Source organism: Falco naumanni, chromosome 15 (genome assembly GCF_017639655.2).
Source record: "Falco naumanni isolate bFalNau1 chromosome 15, bFalNau1.pat, whole genome shotgun sequence".
NCBI lineage: Eukaryota > Metazoa > Chordata > Aves > Falconiformes > Falconidae > Falco > Falco naumanni.
The window spans coordinates 2,576,550-2,598,293 of record NC_054068.1 but is presented as its reverse complement, the minus strand read 5'-3'; the positions used below and the strand labels follow the sequence as shown (position 1 = coordinate 2,598,293).

At 42.2% G+C, this 21,744-nt stretch overlaps 1 protein-coding gene and 1 long non-coding RNA gene across 3 annotated transcripts in view; one reads left to right on the top strand and one right to left on the bottom strand.

The window, feature by feature from the left end:
- The window catches only part of CA5A (carbonic anhydrase 5A), a 27,070-nt gene extending 12,397 nt beyond the window's left edge, over positions 1 to 14,673 (bottom strand). Inside the window, exons 1-2 of one of the 2 annotated variants that reach the window (XM_040615292.1) lie at positions 14,378 to 14,673; positions 3,680 to 3,877 (exon numbers count right to left, since the gene is read on the bottom strand). In XM_040615292.1, the coding sequence (XP_040471226.1) occupies positions 3,680 to 3,877; positions 14,378 to 14,549 (370 nt within the window). In that variant the 5' untranslated portion in view covers positions 14,550 to 14,673. Of the gene's footprint in view, positions 1 to 3,679; positions 3,878 to 5,820; positions 5,948 to 14,377 lie in introns of those variants that run through there. The other variant, XM_040615293.1, reaches the window with a different exon arrangement.
- LOC121097886 lies at positions 6,017 to 21,744 on the top strand. Its single transcript, XR_005831113.1, has 2 exons — positions 6,017 to 6,520; positions 20,906 to 21,744. It is a non-coding gene; the product is annotated as an uncharacterized LOC121097886 (long non-coding RNA).

The window sequence follows — 21,744 nt, the reverse complement described above, 5'->3', positions numbered from 1 at the left end:
TTTATTGCTTCACTACTTTTAGACTTCACTTTGCTATGACAAAATTCTTCGAGCAAACACATCGCTGTTTTTCCCTGCAGTCTGGATCAACTATGTCAGACAAAAGATTAGCTAAACAGTCTCCTTACCCATCTCCCCTCAAGCAATTTGTTTTTCTAATTCACATCAAGCTTGCCAGAATCATGGTGATTACACGTTATGTTCTCCACTCTTCTTTTTGAGCAAGCACAAGAACTGCCGTACCATAAGCAACATGTATGAAGACAAAGCAATGAATACATCTATTTAAATGACATCCCGGCAAAGTCTCAATATCTATGAAAAATGTTGAAATTTCCCGTTACAAGACTTCAAGAATCCAATTTTGGCAGAAAAATCGGTACATTTTGTCAGATGTTCAACTCTGCTTTTTTTCCCCAACTTACAGAAATCCAAACATACTATTGTGCCTCAGTGCAGCTTTCAGATTGCATAACCAATGTTAAACGATTTCCTACCCAGTCAGAAATATGTTCACATCGTGCCTACTGTAAACTGTTCAAGCTATACTTCATAAAGTATCTAAACATACAGTCTGCCTATGGTCAAGATTGTGAGTTTCTGGAAACTTCAATGCACTTTTTAGTGAGTCAAGGCAAACATTCAGCCTGCTCTCCTGATTTCCGAAGGCCTCTCATTATTTTGCAAAGACATGAATGAAAAAGTCTACGTCTACTTTTCTGTGTACTGTTGGGTTTTACGTATTTCCTCCTAAATAAACCAGGAACATCCTGCAAAGTCTTCCTGCTAGTTATTAAATCACCGCATCTGGTAAATGAGAGACCATAATTACTTCCAAAGGGCTAACAACAAATATGTAGCTGTAGAGACTCATATGTTGATTTTTACTGAACTGTATGTACATCATGGTTCAATTTTATAGCAAACCACTGGATAAAGTACATAATCCCAACACTACTTCGTAAAAGTTAATCATTTTAATGCTAAGGAGAAAACAATGAGGGGCATTAAGAGCTTTTCTTGTCTCATTTTTTTTTTCTCAAAGCCAGCAGTCAGCCAGCCAGCAGTTTTGAAATTCTAACTAGATAGGCCTGCTTATGATAAAAGAATAAACTAAAACAAGCTATGTAAATTGATATTTATTTCATCCACTGCTGCTGACCTCTTAACATAAATGCAATGTTAACAATCACATTCACTTGAATGTTTGCCTCATGAGTAAAGTTAGGCACAGGAACATATATGCAGAAAACGGTTCCTATAGTGGATGCCAGAAAGTGACAGGAAGCAAACAGGAACTTAGAGTCCCTTTACAAGCATTCTGTCCATTTCATTTCCTCTCAGTTTACCACTCTTGATAATTTCAAAACAAAACAGAAGTTTAAAGGAGCTCTAACAACAACCAGGGAAATAATCACATCAGCTTTTTATTATAGCCCTGGTCCTGTTTCAGTCTCGTTTCCTTGCAGCAGATGGCTTTCAGCACATAGACAGGACCACAATCTGTACATACCTTCCCCACACCCTCCTTCTTCAGCCTCCTCCTCTGCTCGTAAGCAAACACCCCATAGCAGCACTACCTTCATCTTTTGCCCAAGTCTTGGTTTGCCTCATCTCAGAAGTTGGGCATTTTTGTCTATCCTGGGTGCATGTTTCATTTTGCTTTTTTCATCTTCTGTTTCAGTTTTCTTGCTTTGTTTATTTGTTTATTCATAAGCTTTCTTCTCTGGATTTCTATTACTACTAGACAGAAGCTGGCAGAAAGAAAAATCAGAAAAAGAAAGAGTAAAGAGAAAGGTGGAAGGAGAGAAATAGGCACTTGAAAACCTGGCCATTTATACAGCAATATCTTGTGATCTGTCATTTCTCTGCCATTTTGGAGTCCTGTCACTGACTGATTAATGCCATCCTCTGCTAGCTGTCATCACCCTTCAATTAATTTGAGGAAGATGATGATGATGAAAAGGCAGCCATCCAGAAAGAGGCAGCAAGAATGCTCACACTTACACATTTACCCAAATGTTCAGCCTTACATATGAAGCGAGTAAGATCTTTCAGAGTTGTCGTGTGCTCTGAAAGGCCAGCACCCTCCTAATAATATTTGACAGTCCTGATGATCCCATGCTTGCTTCTAAAAACCGTCCCTGTGTATTTAGCTACTGGGTATTTCTTAACCTCCTGCAAGAATTTGTTATCCATCAAACTGCAAACCATTAAGCTTTTCAGGAATGCATCCTCAATAGATAGTGGGGTACAGCTGCATAAATTAAAAGAAGGTTAAATTAAAAGCAAAATTTATCTAAAGTTAGTAAGTTAAAAATCGCTGATGAGCTAACAAGCAATGTCTCCATCTTCAGTCTATCCTCTAACCCCACCTCACTAACACAATTGCAGTTTGTACTGTAAAAACAGAAGGGGACTACTCAGTCTCTTCATTACATACAACAGTGCTCAAACGAATGAGGGCAAGAATATAGTCTGGTCAGAAACTAATAGTCTGGGTGACCAGCTATAAACAATAAAATCGAAAAAAAACCTCAAAGCCCAAACAACACACAAGCCTCTGAAAGCTCTGTGCATTCCACCACTACCATTTTTGCTGCGTTGTTTTATCAGCTTCTTTTGAAACATCAACCCAAAATACTGACATCACAGAGATGAAGCATTTGTTTATTAACATGCTGAAAGCTTCCTTCCCAAGAGCATTACTAAATTCCTTAGGACGTTCTAGCATCTCTCATGGTAAGCAGTCACCTTAAACATAAATTAATCAAACAGGTTCAAACTCGCCCAGGGTCCCTCAATTTTTCCCTTCAGGACAACCTGAGTAATCAATACGAATCATGTGCTTCACAATATCCCTGACCAACTGCTACCAGTTCACCTCCCTTTACAAAATATCTTCTTTATGCATACCAGGAATATCCTTTGGTAACGTCAACTTTTGAAAAGAACAATGGACAGAAAATCTGGAATTTGGTAGCAATATCTTGATTTTTAGTCACTTGATCCTATTAAGCATTTAAAAAAGATTTAGCTGCTCAAGTCAGAGTGCTTATTCACATTGAATTGCTGGAATGCATAATGTGATTTCACCTGCATTTACTCCTGCTTATACTGAACAACAGGAACACAGGCAACTGCTCCTTATGGTAGCAGCTCAGTATTATTTAATTCTCCAAAAGCTTATTGAGATAAGTAGGTATGCTTTCCAACTGAAAGTCATTTTGCTGTTGATTATTTCAAATGCATTAAATATATCTGCTGACACCGCAAAAGCGCTAAGTGGCAGATTACTTTATTAAAGTGTAATGATGGCATCTCATTTAAAATCAAGTAGATACATATGTATGACTGAAGATTGACTCAAGTAGACAAAGCTGTGCTATTACAAGACTAATCAAAAGGCAGGGCATTAAGGCTTATGCAATAAGAGTAAGTTTCAACTTACAACAGAGGATTTGTGCGCAACATCCGTGGTAATAAATACGTAGTAAAAATGAGGCTTAGACAGAACTTCTGCACTGCAATTCCCATCACTGTAAATCCATATTTAGCTAAAGTGTTCTTTTAATGTACATTCATTTTCAACATTTATCCTGCAGTTTTACATCATACAAATATTTCTCCTGTCTAAGCATTAATAAGACATTAAATAGATTTTTCGAGTTTTGCTTACTTGATCTATCAGTAGAATCATCAAACTCAACCAGGAATGAATATCCATTGTTCCAGATGTGAAGACACGTCGTTGGGTCATAGCTGATTTTCAGAGGCTTCAGAAAGGGGTCATAAACGCTGTCTCTCCACTGAATATTGATAGGAGACTGCCGGGTGCCTCCAGGAATTGTAAGCGGACTCTGCCAAAGTGGATGCACTGGAAAATAATGAAGAGAGTCAGGCTCTAATGCATGATACGGAACTTCCAAGTTAATACTTCAGAACCCTTTTGCAGGAGAAGGTGCTTTGGCATATTGGCTCCAAAGGCTAATTCAAGTCAGCTGATGCACAGGAAAGCAAAAAAAAAAACAACCCACCAAACCCAAACCAAAACAAAAAAACAACATTCCAGTTGCATGACTCAAAGCCACACAGGGAAGTGCAGTAATTTGACTTACAACTGTGTCGATACCGTTCTGCCTCTGCAAAAAGCGCGTTAAAAAAAAAATCTGTCCACTTATTTCCCAGTGTCATGGTTTAACCCCAGCTCCAACTAAGTACCACACAGCTGCTCACTCACCCCCACCCCCTCCGCCCCCCCAGTGGCATGGGGGAGAGGATCGTTAGAGTAAAAGCGAGAGAACTCGTGGGTTGAGATAAAGACAGTTTAATAGGCAAAGCAAAAGCCGCGCGCACAACCAAAGCCAAACAAGGAATTCATTCACTACCTGCCATCGGCAAGCAAGTGCGCAGCCACGGCCGGGACAGCAGGGCTCCACCACACAAGTTATTTGGCAAGACAAATGCCATAACACCAAACGTCCCCTCCTCCTTCTTGTTACCTCAGCTTATATATATATATATATATATATACACAGCATATATATATGTATACACACATGGTATGGAATGGTCATACAGTATGGAATATCCCTTTGATCCCTTTGGCAGTATCAGGTCAGCTGTCCTGGCCGTGTCCCCTCCCAACGTCCTGTGCCTCTCCAGCCCTCTCGCTGGCTGGGCCTGAGAAACTGAAAACTCCGTGAACAACCCAACCCATCAGCGCCCTACCAACATCATCCTCACCCCAAATCCAAAACACAGCCCTGCACCAGCTCCTGAGAACACCACTAACCATCCCAGCTGAAACCAGGACACCCAGCAGGCTGTTTTCCTTTTATTGCCAACTGGCTGTAGGGTGGTTTCTCTTTCGCAGCTTTGGCAGGGTCTGAGCACACCACGTCGGCTTTCCTCACGCCCCAGTACCATCCACTGAGGTCAGACTGTGCCAGACAGAAGGTAACTCCCACTAGAAATTAAAAACGCTCTGTTGAAGGTGCTTGTCTCTTGCCTATGTGCACTCAGGGGTTCACTTGGGGGTTACCCCCCAAGGTGCAGCGCTCCCGAGGCAGCCGTACCAGTACGGAGCAGGGCTGCTCCACTCGGGACCTACAGCTGAGCCGCACACCCCTAAAATACTAACCTACCAATTCTGGGGGCAGCTTGGGCGTCTCAAACTGGCACCAGCAGCTGGAATAGAGCTCCCACAGCATTTTATTCTGCTTAAAGACAGAGCTGGGCCCAGTGTGGCCGGGCCTGCTGACCCGCAGGCAGCGTCTGTGCCCTGAACAGGCCTGCGGGGCTCCGAGGCGCTGCGTCCCGGCCACGGCCTCAGGTACGGCTGCCGACGGGCTTTCGTGAAGGGAAAGAAAAAGGAAACTGAACCGTTTAACAAACCGCTCAGGCAAGGGGTGGCTAAAAACCTTCCCCTCAGTCGCCTCAGCAAGGGGCAAACTTCCCGGCTTGCGCAGGGTCGCCGCGCACAGGTCAGGCAGCGGCGCCCAGGGAAGCTGCCCCCCCCCCCCCCCCCAAGCGCCACAGCTCTGCTGCTGCCATCTCCTCGTCTTTCAAAAGAGGAAACTGTCACCGACAAACCGCGCTGGGCTCGGCGCCCCTGCCTGCCCTACGCTGCCCGCCCGGGCCGCGGCGGCCCCTCAGCCCGGCGGCCCCGAGGGCGAAAGGGACGCGGCAGTTACCCAGGCCCGGGCCCTGAGGCGGCGGGAGCGGCTCGGCCCGGGGGTGCGGGCAGCCGGGCGGCGGCGGCCCCTGAGGGCGGCCCGGCCCCCGAGGGCGGCGGCGCGGGAAGGCGGCAGCACTCACGGGCGTCTCGCAGGCGGTAGGAGCAGCAGGCGCCCAGGCTGCACCGTCGCGTCCCCCGCCGGCAGGCAGCGGCCACCCAAGCCCGGCGCAGCAGCGGCAGCATCGCGCAGCGCTCCGCGGAGCCGCCCTGCGCCACCGCCCGGCTCTGCCCCTTCCGGGCCGGCCCCCGCCGCCATGGCGCCCTGCGGCCGGGCGGGCCGGCCTGTGCCTGGGGCGGCAGCTCCCCCCGTGTGCGTGTGTTGCCGCCGTCAGGCTCACCTCGGTGCCTGGCACACCAAAGCTGTGGTTCCCGCCGGGGCGCTCGCTCCCGCGCCTCAGGGCTCAGCGTTTATTCCTGCCTGGTTAGTTTTCCTCGGGTAGCAGGTTTGGTTTCCCCCAGCCGAAGGTGGGCCGGGGTGTGATCCCACTCCCACAAAGGGGCAGGTGGCCCTAGCACAGCAAGGCCCCCGCCCCAAACCACACGTGGGAAAGTTAGGAAAAGTTAACATGATGCCCGCTTTCTCCGACTGCATCTGCCCCAAAGGCTGGAGGCCAAAGTAGGCCCACCCGGGATGGTAAAAGGGGCTAATTCAACCCCCTGTTATTTGGCAGCACCTGAGGCGGGCCTCACTCCGCACCTTCTCCTCCACAGCTGCCAGGGAGGAACACGCAGCGACCGGGGAGCCGCAGGGAGCTGAGTGTCGGAGAGCGTGGAGGTGGAGTAAGTGTCCTCGTTTTTGCCGAGTCTGTTGAGCTGCCAGTGATATGGAGAAATAGTGTGAAATGAGGACGCTTAACACCGACTGTGATTGTATATGTCTACTCAGGAATGTGGGTATGGTGACTGGTCATGGGTGCGGTGTCTGGTCACATAGGCACACAGCTCTGAGGAGACAACTACAGTTTTTGGCCTGCCCCTCTTCCTCTAACAAAGGGGAGACGCCTGCCCTTCTTTCTCTAACAAAGGGGCTATTTAAAAGAGAATGAGAGAAGATGAGAGACATTCAAATGCTATCTAGAGGGAGGGAGTGCTAAGTCTCCTTGCTGGAGAAGATCGGATGGTCACAAGAACATGAATCACCTACAAACCTGCAAGACCACCACAGTCCAGGAAACGGACTGATAAGCTAATTAACATACGAAGCGGGGTTTAGGTAACGAATATGTATAGGCGTTAATTGAATATTCATTTGTTTCATTGTATAAATGTAGGATGGTTCCTCACTTCTGGTATGCACGCTTGTGGAGGAGCGATCCCCCGTGCATCTGCGCGCAATAAACATACCTACTTTATAACTTTCGAGTTATAGAGTCTAATTCCGCACGTCACCAGGAGCAAAAACGGCACACCTCGGCTCCTGGCCTTCGTCTGGCTACCTGCTTCGAGTCATGTTTCTTGGTTACTGCCTTAAAATCATTTTACAAAACTGCATTTACCTTTTGGGGATTGTTAATCACGTTAGGGTGAGTACTACGTTTTCACAAGGAACCTGACGTAGCGTTGGGAGTGTTTCACTGGAATGGAGACAAGACTAGATACTCTACTAGAGTCAGCCAAGAAGTGTTTGCTCTAGCTTACAACATACTGCAAGAAGTTTCCACTGCATTCACAGCATAAACATATTTAAAGTACTCCTGAGTTGGGTAAGAAGAGGCTAAAATCTGACAGGCGATTTGTTTTGAGTGGCTACATAATCAGCAAACAGGTCGTCAGGAGATGTGCAAACAGCTTGTGATCTTAGGATGCTAAATTTGATTTTGCTTCCTCCCTGGCAAGATATGCCTTCTTTAAAGCACAAGGTATTTTTGTATAGTAGGATTCAATCGCAAACAATTAATTCTTGGTTTGACTCTCAACATTTTTCAGGATGGCTAATTTACTACCCTCAACATACAGCTTCCTGGAACTTAAAAAGAAGGGGTAGGTACTTGATGAAGTTGAAAACAGCTGCCCATAAACATAATTATTTATTCGGGTTTAATTACAGTTTGATAGCCTATTGATCATGGTTAGGCAGCTGCATTTAGGAAAGGTCAGACACGTCTGTTGCTGAACCTACTTATGAGTAGCCGGTAACTCCTAGTCATGAGGACAGCCCATACGAGCTTCATGCTTAATTGCAGCAGGGAGCTCAGACATAGCTTCAGGTACTTCAATATTCATCACAAACAAGACGTACTAAGTTTTATTCTCATCTGCTAACAAAACAAGATTGTCATTCCTTCACATTCCATTCTTCCATGATGTGTCCTCTAAATACAGTTGATAATCTTGGCCAGCTTAGAAGTGCCATCTACCAAACTGACTAACGTATGTATGCCCTATATCATGGTATAGGTGCTTACTGGTACAGAGCATAACCTGGTTTCTGTACCACTATCACTTTTCTGTACGATAAAAGCAGTGGGAAAAAAAGCCTCAAGCTCCACCGTTCTACACTGTGGCGTTAAGATCACCAAGCTTTGTGAAGCTTTTTATGTATTTGATCCTGCAAGGTTTTGAAAATATAAAGTTTATTATAGACCTGCTAAGCTGAACAGAATGAGTCATTTCTTGTGGGCTGAACAGCACAACCAAAGGACTTACAGCACAGGCTTTTGGAAGTGACGGGCTGTTCAGGTACAAAACTAAAGAGAAATAACTTTGACCTGCAACACATTTGTTTCCCTTCTGAATCATTCACAGAATCTGCATCCAGTTTTTTTACATGCAGATGTTATTTCTTACTTTGCATAAATTTCAGTCGAAGTTCAGCATTTAATGAAAAATCTTTTCTTCTGTAGGGGATTAAAAAAAACCCTTCAAAATATGAGTTCAGTGATATGGTTTCTTTTGGAAACTGCAGACAGAAAGGTAAAAACTACCTGTGGATAAGGAAGCATAAGCCCTCAACCTTGTTCCCTGCACTTAGCCAGTATGGCCAATCTTCTTTTCTGGACCATTCCAGAGACAGTTTCTCCTTGGCCATGTCTCAGCTAGAGATGGTGATTTATTCAAGAGAGACATGGCTCTCATGCAGCAAGCTGGAGAGAACAATAGCAGCCAGAACTATAATCTGTCTGTTGTTCTTGTATTTTTCAAAAACTGTTATGTTTCAGGACCATCTGGGAGGTTTCAGCTATGCTCTCTCTGTTCCTGAACTGAGAGTGGTTTGTGCGTATAGGGAACACCACAACCAGAAATCTGGCAGTTGGCCTATAGGATGAGTTAAAATGATGCAGAATCTGCATGGAAAGAGAAATCTAAACCTCGTCTACTAGGTCTGTTTTCAAATGTGCAAAGTTAAAAAGGAGAAGGAAAAAAAAAAGGGTGAGAATTAAGATAGCATGCAGTTTGCACCCTTCGCTTTATGCATGCCTCATGTAGATCAGTTCACTGAGGAAGGGTCTAATCTTGTTTACTTTTGTAATATGCATATCTATGGTATTGTCAGAACAGTTGTAGTAAATACTGCAATATAACGAGTATGACCAAGATGTGAGTCACCCGTGAAGAGAGATCTGCCACAAACAGACCTAATCTGTGCTTGATTTATTTTATTTTTTTAAACCTTTCCAGACAGACACAGTGATGCTCCATTTAATTTTATAGTATTTGGAGGCTTGTTACATTTGCACTGTTTTTTCCCCTACCTTTCCCAGCTGAAGTACATGTATAGAGCCATCCAAATAGTCCCAGTCTTTTGATTTTATTTTATATAATTAATTGCAGCTGTGGATGCTTTAGCAGGTCTGTTTGGAGTAATTGTTAAAAAGTTCATTTAGCATTGATACAAGTATCAAAAGCTTTGGAGTGGGATCCAGTAAGATCCAGATGAAAATTTTGTACGTTACTGGTTTATCATAATTTATAACACTATTTCCAAGAAAATATTTTGAAGACCACAGTTCTGTGGTAAAAATCCAAAATAAATTCAGCTAAATGAAAGGATTTACTGCCAGTTTACATTGTTGTAAACTTGATTTAAAGACACAAAACTTCTGTCAATGTTTCATTTTTAAATTCCCTTTAAGTATCCTGGGGAGGAGAGAGTTCTTACATATGGGTTACAAAATTAGAAGAAAGAGTATGGAAATTAATTCAAGTTGTCAAGTAAGAATGAGGGGTAAAATGACTCTGCTTCAGTGGATTTCAGTCTTTTGGTTTTAATCTTTAAAAGGGGCGGGGGGGGGGGGGGGAAGGAAAGACCTGTTGAATAAAGCACTTTGATTTGTTTACACAGGGACTTTCAAACAAGTGTCACCCAGCTCTGAAGTAAAACAGGGAGGACAGCATGGTGGGAACAGGTGAGAAACCCTACCTACCTGACAGAAATATGTTTTTGTCCTAAGTCGAGCAGGGGTGCTTTCCATAGCAACATATTCTGAATTAGAAAAATAAAAACAAACACATTACTGAAACGCAGTAAAAAAAAACGTTTTAAACTTGAAAGGACCATGGCTCTGCTTCAGCCACTTGGATTGAACGTGTCAGAGGAAATCCAAGATAGGTTGATTTCTTTGAAGCTTTTTAGTATGAATCAAGATTTTGGAGGGTAACCGTGATGGTTGGCTGAGATCCATTGTGACAAGGTGTTGAAAGTTCTGCTGAATTGATGTCAGATTTGGACTGATGTAGGCCAGTTTATTGATAAACAGTCCAGTGCTTTTTATCAAACGGATGTAACTGACAGGTTACTCTAAGCTCAACAGGAAAGCAGCCGCAGATTGTGAAATGCTGAGCTTTTCTCTGCTTCCAGAATGTTTGGCTGAGATAGGAGCCTGGATGAGAAGGCAGTGGCTGAGGCTAAGTCCAGATAAGGAGGAGGTAATTCCAGTTGGCAAGGTAAAGCAAACAGAGGCTTTATCTTTTCTGTATAAAAACATTTGCTAAAATTATGCATGCAGGCTTAGTAACTCCACATGGAAAGGGCTTAGAAGATATCTCGTGGACAATTTGTGTAGTTACTGCAATTGTAGGTGCAGTCCTGGAGATGGCACACCTGGATTGTGTGTTGTTGCTGTACTTATACAATTCTTTAGAAAAAACTTGAAGGATTGTGCTTTTCTTGTAACTTCTTCTAAAAGGACGAGAAAGAAAAAAAGCCACTCAGGTCTGCTCTGGCAATAATTATTAGGGTGAGGGTATACTCCATAGATTTAAAACCCCTATGAAGGGCATTTCCAGCAAGTCCCCCTCTATTGTATTAAAATGCATCCGAAACCACTGCCCCCCGTGGATTGCTACAAGAGATCACAGAGCTTAGTACAGACATCCAATGCGGTAGTTTGCATCACTAGAAATTTTTACATATATGCCATAATTCTCAGCAATGTTTCTATGGTTCTTTCTCAATGAAGTGCAGAAAAATACTTTTGTTCCTGTAGGGATGCAAGGGGAATCCAGAAAAGGCACTACAAAGTGTCAGCCTTTGAATTTTTTAGCCTGTGTCCTCACAGCAAATGTCTGCGTTAACTGCCAAGTGAAAACAACGCCACCCAGCTCTGTGAGAGACAACGTCTGTGTGTGGGAAGGGTGAGGGGAGAAAGAGAACAGATGAAGTTCAGAAAATGGTGAACTTTACATTGAAGATGTTACCTAAGAGCTCAATAGTCCAATTTTACTGTTTCTCTGATCATGTTTTTGTCACTGAGAGGGTTGTTCATACCGTCAGCTGGGAAGAGCAGAATTTAATTGAATGTGCTTTTTGCTGTGAATGCATGGTGCGCAGAGGGGCTAGCCACCAGATGGGAGAACCCACAGGCTGACTTACTCAGAGCTAGTGTCTATTCACTGGCAGCTGAAACCAGCCATTCCAAAGATAGTGTTTTCCTGAATCAAGTTTGTTTTGGCATTTCCTGCGTGAATGTCATGGAGTAGAGAAAGATTTAAGTAATAAATAGCATCTGTCTTACATCAAAAAGAGGAACACAAGTAAAAAGAGAGAGAGAGCAATTGTACTTCATTTAATCAGCAGTGGTCTTATGATGGAACAGCCTTGTATGATCTCTTCCTGGAATGTTTGTTACCATGAAGGGAGTTTTAGTTTCTCGGTAGTTCCCTGTGGACAAATTTACACAGCAAAAAATATGGCATCATGAACCCCTCACTGGAAACCGATGGACTGTGGGTAACCATAAAATAATTACCCTCTCCATCACATGTGGAAATCTAGAGATCTCAGCTTTTCTCCAGTTTCCCTTCTTATTCCACTGAACAATTTCAAGTTATTTTCCTAGAGTAACACCTTCACTGATGAAACAGCAATGTAACACTTGATTGTAACATGTTTCATTCCTGAAGTTTTTCATTCTATAGGCCATAAAGTTTTGTGGTATATTAGTACTGAACAAGCAGAAGAATTAGGAAGTGTGTAGAGGGATCCTGTGCTGCTGATTCAGGGGTTTCATTACTTTCTTAATGAAGGATGTTGATTTATATTGTCTGTGTGGCCTCTGAAATTGTAAGTCATTGGACTGACAGTGAATATTCACTTGCAATCTTAGTTAATATCTTCAAATATAACAATAATGAAAAAAAAAATTTAAAATACAGAATGACAGAACTTTTTAGCCATAATTACAGTGTGTTCTCTGGATTTCCCCTCTGAAGCAGTAATTTGTATCACTGCACCTGATGAGCAGTATTGTATGAGCCCAAGCATTCTTACTCGTACTGGCACAGGTTTTGGTTTTACCTGTTCAGTCTGCAACGCTGAAAAAGTTTGCTGATACATTGCAGATAAAGGAGACAGACGTTGCTTGTGACTGTTAGAATATGTTCTTTCATATGCACACATCCTTGGGTGGAGTGGGTGTACATACAGTTGTACAGACTAATTAACACCTAATAAATATGAATTCATTAGAGAGGCTACTATTACATGCACCTCATTAATATTAATTCATTAGAAGAGCTACTATTTTATAAGGCCGAATCATTGTTTTTCTCAACTACTGTAGTGCTTTGCTTTGAGTAGATGAACAGTGTCCTTTTTTCCTTATTTTAAGGGGGAAAATGAAGTTTCTGAGCATGCTTGCAAAGAGAAAACTGGTAGGGAAGGAAGTAAAAGTTTAAGAGACTTTTAAACTGTACTAGGTAAACTCTATGCAGGTCAGAAAAAGCAAAAATACTGTCATGGATGCACATGTGATCATTTAAATTTTGCCTTAGGAATTAGGCTCCTTCTTGTGGTTGTTTCCCTAATAAAACAATTCAATGCTAGTCCTGCTTCTAGAATTAGGCATCTCCTGCAGAGTTAAAAGGCAGCTTTTTAAAATGAAGGTGAAGTGTTGTATTAACAAGTTATGCTACTGTGTTGAAGTGCCCGTTCTGTTTTAAGCTTTCAGAATACAATTCACATTTTCTATTCTGAGTAGCAGAACAAAAAGAAAATATAGACTGAGAACTCCGAACAACACTGCAAACACTATCTTTCTAAGAACTGCTCTGAATTATTTCTGATGTGCTGAGTGACAGGGGAGCTTGCATGCTATATATATTACATAAAGTCTCCGTGCCTACGAATATATACAACAGTGCACATTGAACTTGGCAGTTAATCTACCAGGTTTTTTCAAATGCTAGTCACTCAGTGGCAGAAAGTATTTTGGCATCATCTTAAAAAATGCATTTACAAGTGTAGAGCTATTAGCCACTGACAGTTACAGAATATTTCTTCTGGCTTTCAAAATAAACAAAGCCTTGTGCTTGTCTCTGTTCTGCTTTGTTTTATATCTGTCACAAAATCATCTGTTTTACCAGTTAAGTAAATACAAAATTTGTCGTTTGATAAATTACATAGAAGGGAATCACAGCATTCAAGGAGGGATCTGGCTGTTCTTTGGGCGAAGTTAGCATATTGAATACATTTACAGAGAAAAAAATAGGCAATAAAAGTATTTCCTGGATGTAAAAAATTGCTCCTTATTTTTGCTTCAGCTGACATTATCTGCACACAAGCGAGTAAGACAGTCTTTGGCTGGCCTCATCTTATCTGTAGGTAGGTTAATCAGTATTTTAAGTAACTAAAGATTTGACATCTTCCAGTAGTGTCCTGCATCTGGGGAAGCAATTCATTGTAGTTCTATACACCACATTTGGAGGGTTTTGTGGTTTCTGCTTATATTAGGCCTTATTTTCAAAATGAAACATTGTAGCATCTGTTCAAAGTCACTCAGTATCAGTTTGTGCTAAACACACTTTCAATTACACTTAGAAATACAGTTTTCATTGAAACTAGTCAAAACATGGCAGGACAAAATTAAAAATGAATTGGTTTATCGTCTATTTCTTCCTTGTAGTTACAAGTGAAAATCGCAAACAACCCAGTAACACTGACACAGCAGAAATAAAAACGAAGAACATTTTAATCCTGCACATGGAGTTAAATCATGCAATTCGATAAGGTATTTCTATCTCTAGTTCCTCTCATTCTATTCACTCTTTGTTTAATCTTTCAGTCACGTTCCCAAATTTCCCTTTTTGGCTAACTGACAAATAGGAAAGAAGAGAAACAACTACACTTGTTGTCTTTGTACCTCTGCATCTCTTCATGCAGGTCTCCAATACTATTTTGATAAAATTAAATACACTTACATGCATCATTCCTGTTTTTGCGAGTGCAGGTGGCCAGGCTGCAGAGTCGTGCTGGCACTGCTGCTGGACTCCAGATAGTTTTCAGCTGCCTGTATAAATGCACCAGGGCATTTGCCTTCACACTGTTCATTGCTATTGCCTTGGCACTTAAAATTTTCAGTGTCTCAAACATCCAGAGGAGCTTTCCAGAGTCCAGCGACCTATCAACACAAAGCAGAGGGGGAAAAAAAAAATCTTGTGGATATATGGCTTCAAGTTAACTGAGGGGTCTCCAGACCTATTTATAAAAAATTTTGAGAGCACCCTTTCCTGGTTGGAGAGGTGGAGCTAACCAAGTAGTTAATTTTCAACTTGTCCCTGGACTGGCTTCTTCATTGGCTCTTTACTTTGTTGGAGGGCTAGCTAGTTGATGATTGTTCTACATGCGCTTCCCAGGTTTTTCCTTAACTGGCTCAAAGAACACCAAAGGGTTACAGAAACCACTCTTTCATATGCAAGGAGAGATTTCTTATCATTTCCTCGTGCCACATACTTTGAATTTGAATAGCTGTATATTTGAATGCTGATAGCTAAGAATCGTTGTCAGTAACAGCTGGAATTCTGGGAACTGCTCAAACTGAGGAATTCACAGTGATCTGGTGGATATACAAGTCTTGGCCAGGAGAACAGGAAGGGGAACAGCCTCCTGCAGGAGTGCTTTAGCTCTGAGTGTGCAATACAGTATCACTGCAGCCTCAAGGTGAGGAATTTGTTCTTCTGAACTTTCCAAAGTCCCATAAGAGGGATAATTTTGTGTAGACTAGAAATAGGAACAGACATAAGGAACCATAATTACTCCTCCCGCTCACACACCACTTTGACCCAGCTGAAACTTTGAGGTTTTTTCCTCCCAGTGAGGAGAACAGGTTGAGATGTTTTCCTGAGCTATGTTTCTTAGAAATGAAAGCATAAAGAATATTTCTGTCTTACTATTTCCACATGCAGTTCCAAGAACTTTTTTACCTTGTGTGGAAGATCTGTATAAAAATGGTATCCTTCGGTTTTCTTTGGGATGTTTGCTCTTTCTTCTGTAGCTGCAATCCATGTAAGTGGCACAGGCACAAACAGCTTCTGAGTCAGAGCTGTAGTTTCTCAGACTAAGCACAGAAACACAGCTAAGCAATTAATTCTCTAAAGAATTCTCATAATGTTACGGATTATAATAGGCCAAACAGGAATGAAGATGGAGAGCCATTAGAAAAGGGTGCCAAGGCGCATCAAGGAGCAGGAAGGGCCAGCTAGTCTCCAAGAGCAGGGGAGTGGGAGCCAGGGATGACCCCAGCACAGGCAGGGTGCCACCCTGCAGAGCCCGAACACAGCAGGTAGAGCCAGCTACTGGTAAAAGGGTCCCCTGGTAATCCCAAACACTGCAATGACAAACCAGGTCCAAGGTCCAGCCAGAGAACCCAGACAGGGGCAAGAGAAAGGCCAAAGACAAGCAACAACAAGGGTCCAGAGTCCTTCCTAAAGACAGGGCTGAAGGCAAGTGCCATAACAGCAGAGTTTAGGGCCGGGGCTTGGGCTTGAGTATGCCCCTGGGCAGGGCTGCGGGTGGAGGCTGCAGGTGAGCCTTGTCAGGGCCATTAAAACTTGTCAGTGACCTCAACACGAAAGTATTGTGGGGCCTTTAATAATTCTCATGTAAGTGTTTACAGAACCCATGTGATTATTTTCCTCCGTTAAGCACAGAGGAGGGCTTATTTTAAAAGCTACAGAGTATCAATGACAGAGCGAACAGAAATGATAAGACTTTCAACATTCTGCCATTAAAAATTTGCTATTAAAGACCACTCCTTTCTTAATCCATAAAATTATCCCTGAAAGTTTTTTCAATAGTTTGAGGTTTTTTTTGTCACTTAACAAATTGTGGTGTTTTGAATTAGAAGCTTATTTGCTTGGTGATATTTTCATTCAACATACGCATGTCTGTCATGTCTTATCACACAGGGTGTAAGAGCAAGGCTCAGGCTCAGGGAATCCTCTTTAGTATCCTAAAGTGGCAAGCTTATCTGTGCTATTTACTATTCCAAAACCTATTATTTAGAAGAGTCTTTCTTAATGCTTGTCATTTATTACCTTGGCTGCCTACTTCAGAGTATCTAAGAGCAAGCCATTTTCAGCTAGGAGTTTTGCCCTAAGAACGGCCAAATCAAACTTCTGTTATTGGTATTTGTGGATAATTACATATGTGGAGCATGACTGTATACAGTGGAAATGTGCTCACTTTGTCTTCACAGAAACTAGAGAAGTAAAATCTAGAATTTGCTTGCTGTCGTTACCCATCTGGCTTTTGCTGTAAGAGCCTCCGGAATGGACAGAGAGGATCAATATTGGTGTTTCTGTTTCTGATGCTTGCTAGAGGCTTGCCAGTACTTACATTCTGGTTAACTTCAAATGAATGCTGTTAATGGCAGAGAAAATTGCCTCCTTGATTTAGTGTTTCAAGAAATCTGATTCTCCTGGCATCATGCTTGTAAGGGTGTTCTTGTCCTATTATTGTCTCATTATCTCTCATAAAATTTATTCTTAAATTTTACACACACCCTTGCAATGATGAAGATTAATGGCATAGTGGGCTGTATCAGAAAGAGCACAGCCAGCACATGAAGTGACTACTCCCCACTACTCAGCACTTTGTGAGGACACATCTGGAATACTCTGTCCTGTTTGGGGACCCCTAATGCAAGAGGGAGAATGAAAAACTGGAGGGAGTAGAGGCGGTGAGCAGGCTGGTGAGATCAGCTGCATTACTAAGTGTCCTAGTGAGATTTGGACATCAAAGAAAGGCTTCCCATCGGCTGAAGTATACACCCAAGGTGGTTAGTGTGAGCCAAACCACAAGCAATGCATATTAAAGCCCACCCTGTAATGACCCGGCTGCTTTGTGAAAGCAGCCCTACGTGATATTTTTAGCTACTCCACAGAGGTTTCACATTGACCCCCCAGCAGCAATGCTATCCCAAGCAGCTTCCTGCTACCTGATTGATTGTCCTGTCTGCTGCTTTTAATTACAGTAAAACTGTAAGCCTACATTTTTTTCTGAGTTATTGGGTTTGACTTGCCAATGTTGCAATTTTAGGATTTGAGATCCTAAAATTATATTTTTTATGAGATAAATTGATGCTGTGTAACATTTTATATCTGGATTTCTGAAAAAAAAAAAAAAAAAAAAAGAAGTTGGGGACTACACACTGAACAAAAAACCAGTTCTTAGGCAATCCTCAGTCTGAAGAAAAGGATTAAATCCTCTAAATTCAGTGAGTGTGATGAGCTCCCCTTCAGATTTTTGATAATCCCAGTGGATTAAAGAAGACTGATGATGAAAATGGTACCTGACCAAGTAAACATGCTCTGTGGCAAACTTGAACAAAGCTGGGCAAACTAGCAAATACTGGGGAAAGATAGCAGCTGTGTGACAGAGGTAAAAGGGCAGCAGGAACAGCTGCGATCGTGATCCTGGGAAGATCACAGTCGGGCAAAGTGCGCATACAGAGCTTGTTAGAATGGTGGATTTCTGAGAAAGGAGTAATTTATTTTCCATGATGCATACAGGGAGATGGAACAATATTTAAATAAATAAGAGAACACTGAGATGACACCTGACCCTTCTCACCTTATTTCTCAGACTGGCAAAACTGACCTTACAAGACCACTAACTTTGACCAGCTAGATGACCAAATGTGTTTTTCTCTCTGCTGTGGGAATTCAAGGCCTTTTCTTCCATCCTCATTCATTGAAATTAGGATTATCTTCATTGAATGTAATGAAATTTACTTAGCCATGATACCAGAAGAGAGATCAGAGTTAGAACAGGAAAGTCTATGTCTTGCCCTAGGTCATAGTGCTAGCTGAAGTATGTTCAGGAGTAAAACCACTTGATCCTGACCTGTTTTCTGTAATAAAATCAAAGAACAATTCTGAGAGAATTGAAAATGGACACGATGTCTGAAAAGTAAGTGGTGAGGAAGTGTGTACTTGGAGGAGCAAAACTGACACAGGTTTCAACAGCGGAGAAGTTTTCTATGGATAAAAGGAGAAATGCTACAGCAAGTTTAAAAACAGCATTAATATTACCTTTGTTTAATAAATGTGTTTTGTATAACTTTTCATTAAGCATCACTATGTCACAAGATAGTGTATGCTGTGTTCACAAGGATGTGTTTGTGTCCCTCTCCAGTTATGAGAGTTAGTATATGGAAAATGAATAAAGTAGCTCAAACAGAAACTGAATAAACAAGGGAACTTCGAGTTCTTTTTTTTTATTTTAATAGCATAGGATGTGATCAAGGATTTTATCCATAGGAAAGAAAATTATTCCTACAGAGTTCTTACGGCAAATACTCTGGAGTTACTTCTATGCCCTGATCACATCTTCTGTGTTCTTCATGCCTTTGTTTCTATATTCTCATGCTCAGCAGTGAGAATAATTATGAATGCCTGTCACTTGTTTAAACAAATGCTTTGTTTGGCAACCTTTGTTTTTCTGCTGATGATGCAGCTGCAAAATTGTGTGCACAGTGTGTTAATTTTTTACCTTTGATGCTATGGTAAGTTTTTTTTCCTAACAAAAAAAAGGAAACAAATGAATGAGATACCGATCTCTCTTGATCCACACAGAACATGTGAAAGCAGCAACTTCCTTAGGAAACAATAGTAAATGAATGCTGATACAACAGTAAAATAAGCTAGATATTTCCTGGAACCAAATGATTCTTCGCAACATGACAGAGAAAAGTTAGCACATACATAAAATGCAGGAGAGAGAGTGAGAGAGAGAGACTAAAAAAAAAAAAAAGAGGATGAAAAAGGTGAGGAAATAACGAAAGAAATACCTGGTTATTTTATTTGGGGACAAGAGACTAATGGGGCAACAAGATGTATTTTCTTTTATAAAATCAAAAAATGTAGCTGACATATTAGCACCCTGAATTCTTATTCATTATTTTAAAGGAAAAAAAAAAAAAAAAAAAAGAATGTGTTTGCCATAGGCACTTGAGCAAGTTACTGTGGTTTAAATCAGAATATAATTTAGAGTGTATGAACTTCTTCCTGGTGCTTGCTCATGGGCACTTTCTTACCCGCCCTGAAGCCAAGCCCTCATTCACTAGGGGGGATTTACACTGAATTTCATTACATTCTTGCAGAAATATTCAGATGAGCACAGTTCTGAAAGCTTGTAAAGCTTCGGAGGCTGTGAGGCATGGGAGGCAATCGTCCTCAGCTAAGTCATTCTTGTGTTGGTACTGTAAGTTAAAGACTAAAAGGCAAATTTGGGCCTTCCGATTTGAGCACAAAGGAGGTCTCTGCTGCTAGGTTGTGAACAGAAAGATCCTCTTCCTTCTGCTGTTTACCAAAGTTTTCTGTCATACTTCACACGGCGTGAAGAGTATGTCATATCTGGCTGTGCCAGTCTCGAGGGGAACAAGGGCTAGGCTATGATAACAGAGTCTCTTAATGATTTATTGGTGTGATTCAAAATTTTAAAAGGAAATGCCCCCTGCTTTGTAAGAAATGCTAGGGGGGAAAAGATCTGGTCTGGTAAGAAGGGAAAAAACCCTTACAAGAGGTAAATTAATTGTATACTGCAGATTGCTGTAATGATCAGAGCAGACTGACTCGCTAGCAGAAGGTAGTGCTGCAGCCTTAGTGATAAATTGCTATACTATTTTTTTATTATGTTGCTATCTCTGATCAAAGATGTAGACATCAGTTGGATCCTGCCAGTATTTCCTGCAGTTAATCTGATGACTATAGGTGAGTAGTATAATTGGTTCATGTCAATGAAAAGTTTTTCTGGTTTGTGGTATTCTAGCTGAGAAGTGATTTACTGCCCATACAGAAAGGAGCTCACATCCTCAGCAGAAAGTGAGTTAATAATCTCTGGGAGGGAATGTACTGATGAGAAAACAGGGCAGTTTTTACATTAGATTATGGTTTATGACGACAAAGGCTTTTACTAGCAACTTTCCACAGCAGGTAGTAAGCTGATATTTGTATGGCTGTTTTTGTAGCCAGGACCTGGCAATTGCTTGAGTGCAGCAGAAACTGACAAATCTGTAGCAGGGCAAATCTGTGCAGCAAAGCATGAAATAATCCTGTGTGAAAAGTCAGTTTATAAGTAGTTGAACCTTTGAACTTTGTAATCTGCTTCTGAGGGAAGAGAACACAACAAATAAATGAACAGAATCAGCTAAACAGTTACAAATCTGGAAGCAGAAGCCAGGGTTTTCCTAACCCATCGGTGGTTAATTCCCAGGCCCGTGACAACTCTTTTATTACTGAAACCCCCAGCTTGAGAAGTCACTATGAGCACTTGTGAAGAAAGGCATGGTGCACGTGCCTCTGTCAGCATAAATTTCCCTGCCTGACACGTGAAACCACTCAAGTCCTGTTCTCTGACTCTGTAACTTCCAGACAGATGGTCCCCTGGGGTCTGAAACGCTTCAGAAACTGGAGCTTTTGTGACAGGTGCTGTTTAATTTCACACAGGTACAGAAGTCCTGCGGTGGACACCTTGAGTTCGAACATGACAAAGCTACAGTGCCTGAGGACAGCACTTGGAACCCCTAGCACAACCGCCCCAGCAGCCACTCCATTTAGCCATGGGTCTGTGCATGTCGGGGGGGCCAATTACAGCTGAACCCGAGTGGGTTCAATTGCACGTCATGACTCTGCAGAACGGAACTGAGTGTCTCGTTCAATGTTCAAGGAACGTTTTCGTGTGGAAGTCTGGAAATCACTGCTGGCTGTGCTGAAGCTGAGAAATGAAGTATGGTGATGGTCTTCTCTGGGCAACACTGTGATGTATGGGGATATAGTGAAATAAGCTAATCTTTATCTTTTTTTTCAGAGCTACTTGCATGCTTCCTCCGTGCTTCCTTTGTGTGCTTTTGCGTATTTTTATCATTCCCAGAAGGTTTTCCACCTTCGCCCAGTCATTCTGTTCTCACACCAAATGCAGGAACGAAGCAACAGAAGAATCGGTCTGATGAGCTAATTTAGCAAATTCCCACTTGCTGCCTGTTCTTCAGCTGTGCTCTGAGCGTGGAGACATTTTTCTCCTGAATATGACAGCTTATGTTCGGATCATCCCATTTCAGCGACGTGAGCGCTTGGGAGCCGTTTGAGCGGGAAGAAATTTATAATGGACGGCCCAGAGAAAGGAATACGTGAAGGGAAAGTGTCGGTGTGTGAGCGGCTTGGTGCAGGCAGTTCTCGAGGGGCAGGTACATGTTTCGTCTGCTTGCTGGCAACTCCGCGGGCCAAATCCTGAGGCTACATTGCCTGGCAGGCCTGGAAACGCTTAATAATAAAACCCCCAGATGTAA